Source organism: Triticum dicoccoides, chromosome 1A (assembly GCF_002162155.2).
Source record: "Triticum dicoccoides isolate Atlit2015 ecotype Zavitan chromosome 1A, WEW_v2.0, whole genome shotgun sequence".
In the NCBI taxonomy this organism is placed as follows: domain Eukaryota; kingdom Viridiplantae; phylum Streptophyta; class Magnoliopsida; order Poales; family Poaceae; genus Triticum; species Triticum dicoccoides.
In genome coordinates this window covers 49,502,686-49,510,532 of record NC_041380.1, presented here as the reverse complement: position 1 = coordinate 49,510,532, position 7,847 = coordinate 49,502,686, and the positions used below count along the sequence as shown (strand labels likewise).

Here is a 7,847-nt window from a genome sequence, read left to right as displayed (position 1 = left end):
CATCATGAAACTAACTAGTCTGTGTCGCCTGCTGCCACCTTTATCGGCAGGAGATCCGGAAGAAAAATGAAGCGTGTGTTCTTCAACCTAGAGCAACATTTTTTTCCCCCTCTCTCTCTCTCTCTCTCTCTCTCTCTTACGGCCGGGATGTATGAAAAGGTGTCTTATTTTTAGCTCCACTGTCCATTGTACTGCAAGTAGGGCCCACATTGCTGCAGTCACGATTTGCAAACCCTTCTCGAGCTGCGTCCAAAAAATACTCTCCTCGAGCTGTCAGGGGCTAATCAACACGCACTACACCTCAGTACAATAGGGTAGACGTTGAGAAATATACGATGTTTAAGCTGGCGGGAGCGGCCAGATTGTCCTTAGTTGAATAGAGCATCTCCACACCCCAACCCCGACCGGCAGCCCCGTCGTCTCCCCCACGGCGCCACCCACGAGCCACGACCATGTCCATGTCCATATAAACGCGTGGCACGCACGTAGAAGAACCAAGTTAACCAACGCGCCAGCGCCCACCAACCAGACCAAACCAAACCAGCCAGCAGCTCCGGCAAGCAAGAACCAAGAAGGCCGACGATGCGGCAGCAGGAGGACCGGGCGCTCCTCCCGACGACGACGGCCGCCGGCGGCCCGGACGCCGCGGCGGCGTCCGGGCCTTCGGGGCGGCTGCGGACGGCGGGGCTGGTGGCGGCGTGGTACGCGTCCAACATCGGGGTGCTGCTGCTCAACAAGTACCTCCTCTCCGTCTACGGCTTCCGCTACCCGGTCTTCCTCACCGCCTGCCACATGTCCGCCTCGGCGCTCCTCTCCTCCGCCTTCGCCGCCGCCACCTCCTCCTCGTCCCCGCGCCGGCCGCTCTCGCGCGGGCAGGCGGCCAGGGTGGCCGTGCTGGGCGCCGTCTTCTGCGGCTCCGTCGTCGCCGGCAACGTCTCGCTGCGCTACCTCCCCGTGTCATTCAACCAGGCCGTCGGCGCCACCACGCCCTTCTTCACCGCGCTCATCGCCTACGCCGTCGCGGGGCGGCGCGAGGCCCGCGCCACCTACGCCGCCCTCCTCCCCGTCGTCGCCGGCGTCGTCATCGCCACCGGGGTAACCAAACTAAACTAAACTAGATCGAGCAGCAAGCTCCAAATTAATATAAGCCAAATCTTGATGTGCTCGCGCGCTGACATTGTTGGTTCCATCCAGGGCGAGCCGAGCTTCCATCTGTTCGGGTTCATCATGTGCGTGGGCGCGACGGCGGGGAGGGCGCTCAAGACCGTGCTGCAGGGGATCCTGCTCTCCTCAGAAGAGTAATAATCATCATACTTCATTCATCACGTTGACTTGTACTGAATGATACATTTACTGAAAATGGGGATCGGATTTGATGGCGTGCAGGGAGAAGCTCAACTCCATGGACCTGCTCTGGTACATGGCGCCGGTGGCCGTGGTGCTGCTGGTGCCGGCGACGCTGATGATGGAGCCGGACGCGCTCGGCGCGGCGGCGGCGCTCGCCAGGGAGGACCCCAGCTTCGTCTGGTTGCTGCTCGGCAACTCCTCGCTGGCCTACCTGGTGAACCTGACCAATTTCCTGGTCACCAAGCACACCAGCCCGCTCACCCTCCAGGTTCGTCCTGCCAACCATGGTGCTCTGCTCATTGACTGAACTTCTCAGATGAACACACACCGGTGATGCTCATGCGCCTTGTGCTTGGTCGTTGCAGGTCCTCGGGAACGCGAAAGGGGCGGTCGCCGTCGTCGTCTCCATCCTGATATTCAAGAACCCGGTGACCGTCATGGGGATGCTGGGCTACGGGGTGACCATCGCCGGCGTGGTTCTGTACGGCGAGGCCAAGAAGAGGAGCAAGTGAAGTCTGCTGTCAGGGGTGTATTTTTAACAGCTCCTCTGCTCCTGGAGATGTGCTTATGGCGACATTTGGCATACGCACATTGTTCTGTCGCCGGAGCTCCGATGTGTTGATTCAAGTTCCGGCAGAGTCCTGATGGTGGCACGATGAAGACGACCAACCCATTTGTATATTTATTCTTGCTCCAGGTGCAATCTGGGTTCCTGAAGCCTATGACTTGGTGATCTTAAATTATCACAAGCCGTTAGATCAGATGCATTCATGCTTGTAAATTGGTGTGTAGGCTGCACTACTACATTACAACTTACGGAGTACAAGTGATGATTGATCAATACTATTGCTAGTCACAGATATAAAACACACCCTGGTGAACATGCTATGCCTATTAATAGTTAGTAGGAATACCACAAACAGTAGCTGAGGGAAATCATATTTATACGCTTTACTCGCAAATCTGCAATTGACATACCAGGATCAAGTGCTTTGGACACAACAGAATATCACAGTTTTCAACCATGCCCTGCGTTTACTACACTCGTAGCACTCTCATTCTTTGAACAGCTAAAAGAAATAAAACAAAATGTAGGACAGCCTTTTGTACTAACTTCAGCTGTGGTTGCCTTCTGGATAACAAGGATGTAATCATAAAACAACCAGCAGCATACGATTCCGAAGCTCAGTTCCTCTGGCAGAACAAGGCACCTAGTCGGTGGCATCCCCAAGAGAAATGGAGGAGAGCTTCTGCACCAACAGGGTCAATGGAGTCGCGTCCCCATTAGATTGTCCTTGAGAAATGGAGGACAGCTTCTGGGTCAATGGAGTCGCGTCCCCATTAGATTGTCCTTGAGAAATGGAGGACAGCTTCTGGTTCAATGGAGTCGCCTCCCCATTAGATTGTCCTTGAGAAATGGAGGGCGCCTTCTGGGTCAATGGAGTCGCCTCCCCATTAGCTTGTCCTAGAGAAATGGAGGACAGCTTCTGGCTCAGGAGAGTCATTGGAGTCATCTCCCCTATAGCCTGCGCATTTGTATGTGAGGCCAGAATGCTTCCCTTTACAGGAGTCATATGCTCTTCAGGCTGGATATTTTGATGCGCAGCCAGAATGTTCTCCTTTAGTGGACTCAAATAACCACCAGGCTGGATGTTCTCTTTTGCGGTATCCATGGCTGGAATGTTCTCCTTTGCAATATCCATGGCTGCCAGCACTTGGCCGGCCTGGGGCATGCAAGCTTCATGCTCAATCACCTCCAGTGATTCTACTTCCATTTTTGCAACTCCAAGTGGCAGTGAAGGTGATACCTCGGTTTGAGAAGTGTTAACCTCGCAAGGTGCTGCTGTAGTTTCTGATTGTTGCTGACCAGAGGTACCTGATGACAGCTCAACAGTTGATGAACTGATATCGCCATTTGCCTGGACATTCTGATTTAAAGCTGCAATGCCCTCCTCTGCTATGTCCATGGCAACCAATTGGCCAGTCTCCAGCATGTATGCTTCATGCTCCGACACCTTCGATGTTTCTGCTTCATGGTCAATCACCTCCAGTGGGTCTACTTCCATTTTTGCAACTCCAAGTGGCAGAGAAGGTGATACCTTGATTTGTGAAGGACTGCTCTCCTCGCAAGGTGCTGCTGTAGTTTCTGATTCTTGCTGACCAGAGGTACATGATGACAGCTCAACTGTTGATGATTCTACTTCACCATTAGCCTGGACATTCTCATGCAAAGCTGGAATGCCCTCCTCATCTGTAATGTCCATAGCGACCAACAGACCAGTCTCCTGCATGTGTGCTTCATGCTCCGACACCTTTGATGATTCTCCTTCACCATTAACCTGGACATTCTCATGCAAAGCTGGAAAGCCCTCCTCTGCAATGTCCATGGCGAGCAACAAACCAGTCTCATTCACGTGTGCTTCAAGCTCAGACACCTTTGACGATTCTACTTCACCATTGGCCTGGACATTCTGATGCAAAGCTGGAATGCCCTCCTCTGCACTGTCCATGGCGACTACCAATGGACCAGTCTCCTGCATGTGGGTTTCATGCTCTGACACCTTTGGTGTTTCTATTTCAGTTTGAGCAGCTCTAATTAAAGGCATTGAAGGCCCCTTTGTTCCAAAAATGTCATGCTCCGCCACCTTTGCTGGTTCTACTTCAGTCTGTGCAACTCTGGGAGACAGTATAGGCAATGCCTCAGTTTGAGAAGCTTCATGCTCTGACACCTTCAATGGGTCTACTTCAGCTTGTGCAACTCTGATGGGCAGTGAAGCCGATGCCTTAGTTTGAGAAGCGTCATGCTCTGTCACCTTTGATGGTTTTACTTCAGTTTGTGCAACTCTGAGAGGCAGTGGAGTTGATGCCTTGGCTTGAGAAGCTTCAGGCTCGGTCACCTTTGATTGTTTTACTTCAGTTTGTGCAACTCTGAGAGGCAGTGGAGTTGATACCTTAGCTTGAGAAGCTTCAGGCTCTGTCACCTTTGATGGTTTTACTTCAGTTTGTGCAACTTTGAGAGGCAGTGAAGGTGACACCTTGGTTTGAGAAGGTGCTGCTGCCCTAGATTTTGGTTCTTCTTGCTCAAAGGTAAGAGCTGCAGGGATTGTCTTCGGAGTAGAAGGAATCCAAGAGTTCTGTGTGGCCAACGGTGAAAACAGAACCTTCGTGGGTTGCAGTTGTGCCCGTGCACCGGCTTTTTGTTCAACAGATTTCTCCTGAAGACATAACAGAACCAAGAGTGTTAGAACAAATAAAGAGCATTGGCATCATTACAAGAAAGAAAACATACAATTCACTTACAGCATCAAAATATCCAATCTTGGGTGTAGGCCTTCGTAGACCAGATGGTTTAAAACCATTTCCTTGGGTTGATGTGTCAACATTAGATTTCACATTATCAGCAAATGCTCCTGAAGCCTGTCCTTCTGTAACAATAACAGGCCTCTGTAGTGTGGTTGGAGGGTGGTCATTGCTCTTTCTGTTGGAAGGGGACAATGAAGACGACCTTGTGCTATAGGTCTCAGATGTATGACTCGCTCTCCCTACAGTGGATGCAGTTGAAACCCCAGAAATCACAGAACTCATGCTGTCCACGGAGCTGCTAGGTGAAATGGTCGGTGATGCACCCTCACTGTGACTCTTATTTCTTGATGCCCTTGCTGGGTCAACCTTGCTGATATCAGATCTTGATGAACGAATAGGGATCCTCTGAGCGGTCCTGTTCTTGCTGATTAGGGTCGGTGACTTTGTTTTCCCACCTGCCATGGGAGCACTACGCAAGGAAGGACTTGCTGCTGACGACAAAGCACCAGATTTTGATGTTGAGTTGTTCTTTGTCCCCCCACCAGGCCGAGATGGCACGCTGGCTGAACTGTTAGCAGACTTGGCAACTGCCTGCCTGTTGACTACACCTCCTGCAAGAGGGAAAAAAGTGTATTAGGTTTGCTATCTATTAACACTTACGGCAGAACAAATTTAAGTATGTTGATTCACACCAGTGCTGCTTCTTTTGTCTGCAATCCCAGAGGTGACAGCTGTGTTAGTCGGTGCTCTCATTGTAGCAACTCTTGGCAGAGCTCTGGGAGGCTTTGAGGATGGTTTTGCTTCCGCAGCTTTCGATACAGCCTTCGCAACCAGAAAGAATAAACATGATATTAAGTTCATATTAATACTCAATGGGAACTCCAATTAAAACAAGCAATTAGCCGACTTTGTTCTCCCTAAAAGATAATAAAATTATCTAACTGGAGTTTTTTTAATTAGTTCTATGCAATTCCAGAACAGGGTTTCAATGGACAAGACACAAGAGGTAATCTGATTATCGGTAAATGCAAGAAATGGATAGGCTCTTAAAAACAGATAAAATAATTACATATTACTAATAACTACTCCCTCAGTAAACTAATATATTAGTTTACAGAGGGAGTACAATTATAGATCCTGGTGTATGTAACAAGCATCACACAAACCCTAAACCTCTAGTTAGGGGTAAACAGCTAAACTACAGAAAGATCATGGATATTCTGGAACTGCAAGCATGTAACATACCACTCTTGCAGCTGCAGGCTCTTTCAGGGTGACTTGGGGCCTTTGTCTGCTACCACCAACGGAACCATTGCTTATTGAAGCAGGGGGCTTTATCTGAGGCAGCATTAACAAGTATTGATTAGTAATGATTACAGACTGCAGGAAAGTAGGTTCAAATCACTGAAGAATTGTGACAACATACCTTGCTCTGAGTCTGAGGTATCCGATCAACCCCCTTTCTCGCTGGAAAGTAGCAACAAAGCAATCACATTAGTAAAAAACAGCAGACAATGCTCACTGAAGTTACAGCATAAGAAATCAGTGTGTTGCATCAACTTCTGAGTTTGAGAAATCTTACCTGTGACAGGAGGGGCCTTTGCTGTGGCCCTGGGGGTTTTTAAGCTTCCAGAAGCCACACTAGGAGCTTTATCAGGTTTCCCAAGCGTTCTCTGAATCGAAGCACGGACATTGTCAAACAGCTCAGTCTCAAGGCTTTCCAGCACAAAGCTTTCACTTTCCAGCGAGGAGGTGGTGGACTCCATTGACCTCCTCATTTCCTCTGCTATTCCTGGCAGAAGCCTAGAACCCTGTGACTTGCGGAAAGTGCTGTTCACAATGCCCAATTCCTCAGTATCCAGAACACCTGCTCAGACCAGGAGGAATAGTTAGCTGCTATCAATCAACGCATCAGGGTGGCAGGTATAACAAAAGACAAGTACAGAGCTGGAAAGGGAAATGGTAAGAACTGTTGTATATCTACATCAAAATGCACAGGTCTAATACTCCCTCCGGTCCTTTTTAGTTCGCATATAAGATTTGACTGAAGTCTAGCCTCATAAAGTTTGACCAACTTTATAGAAAAAAGTACCAACATTCACAATCTGAAATCAATACCAATAGATGTGTCATGACTTAAAGTTTCATATTGTATAACTTTAGTATGGCATATGTTGATATTTTTTCATATAAATACGGTCAAACTTTGTGAAGTTTGACTTCAGAGAATTCTAATATGCAGAGTAAAAAGGACCGGAGGGAGTATAACAAAAGACAAGTACAGTGCTGGAAAGGGGAATGGTAAGAACCGCTGTATATCTGCATCAAAATGCACAGGTCTGATATAACAAAAGACAAGTACAGAGCTGGGATGGGAAATGGTAAGAACTGCTGTATATCTACATCAAAATGCACAGGTCTGATATAACAAAATACAAATACAGAGCTGGAAAGGGAAATGGTAAGAACTGCTGTATATCTAAATCAAAATGCACAGGTCTAATATAACAAAAGACAAGTACAGAGCTGGAAAGGGAAATGGTAAGAAATTCTATCTATCTGCATCAAAATGCACAGGTACAGGCGACAGATTCTTTTCAAAAAACAAGAGAAATGTTAGGAGCTGGCAGGACTGGTGGCAAACCAGATCAGGATCCACGAGCCCACGATGTGTATCATACTAACACGCAGCAGTCACGAAACAATAGAGATTTGGACTAGTTTATTTGTGGAGGCGATGCACAAACCTTCGCTGGTGAAGAAGGCTTTGTCCCAGGCGAGGCTCTTGCGGAGGTTGACGCCGCCCTTGGGCTTGGTCCTCTTCGGGGACTGCGCGCGCTCCGGTGCCTGCTCCGCGGGATCCACGACCTGCCCGCCCGGCGGAGATCCGACGGCGGGCTGCTCCGAATCGGCGGCCACTACCGAAGCACCTAAACAAAAAATCGCAGCGCGGCTCGTCAGATCGGAGGCGACAACCCACCCACGCGCGGATCCCCGCCGAAATGGAAGGAACGGTAACCGGAGACGGGAGACGGGAGACGGCGCGCTGGCTGACTCGCTGACCTGGGGCGGCGCGGGGCGGCGGGTCGGGGTGCTGCGGCGGCGAGGCGAGGTCGAGGAGGAAGTCGTCCTCCTCGCCGGAGACGTCGATGAGGGAGAGCGCGTCCATCGCGGCGCAGGCGTCGCCGGAGGCGGAC

At 49.9% G+C, this 7,847-nt stretch overlaps 2 protein-coding genes across 2 annotated transcripts; one reads left to right on the top strand and one right to left on the bottom strand.

Annotated features, from left to right (window-relative positions):
* The first annotated feature begins 390 nt into the window (after positions 1-390).
* On the top strand, positions 391-2,188 carry LOC119362370 (probable sugar phosphate/phosphate translocator At3g11320). The gene is made up of 4 exons (XM_037627578.1): positions 391-1,095; positions 1,195-1,298; positions 1,387-1,615; positions 1,713-2,188. The coding sequence occupies exons 1-4, from the start codon at positions 583-585 to the stop codon at positions 1,857-1,859; spliced, it is 993 nt and encodes a 330-aa protein (XP_037483475.1). The 5' UTR covers positions 391-582; the 3' UTR covers positions 1,860-2,188.
* An 86-nt stretch (positions 2,189-2,274) lies between these two features.
* LOC119362359 (mucin-20-like) lies at positions 2,275-7,841 on the bottom strand. The gene is made up of 8 exons (XM_037627570.1): positions 7,714-7,841; positions 7,398-7,580; positions 6,233-6,517; positions 6,077-6,117; positions 5,896-5,988; positions 5,343-5,472; positions 4,648-5,261; positions 2,275-4,562 (listed from the first exon to the last, which is right to left on the bottom strand). Exons 1-8 carry the CDS (start codon positions 7,817-7,819, stop codon positions 2,559-2,561), a joined length of 3,456 nt encoding a protein of 1,151 aa, XP_037483467.1. The 5' UTR covers positions 7,820-7,841; the 3' UTR covers positions 2,275-2,558.
* Positions 7,842-7,847: the final 6 nt, after the last annotated feature.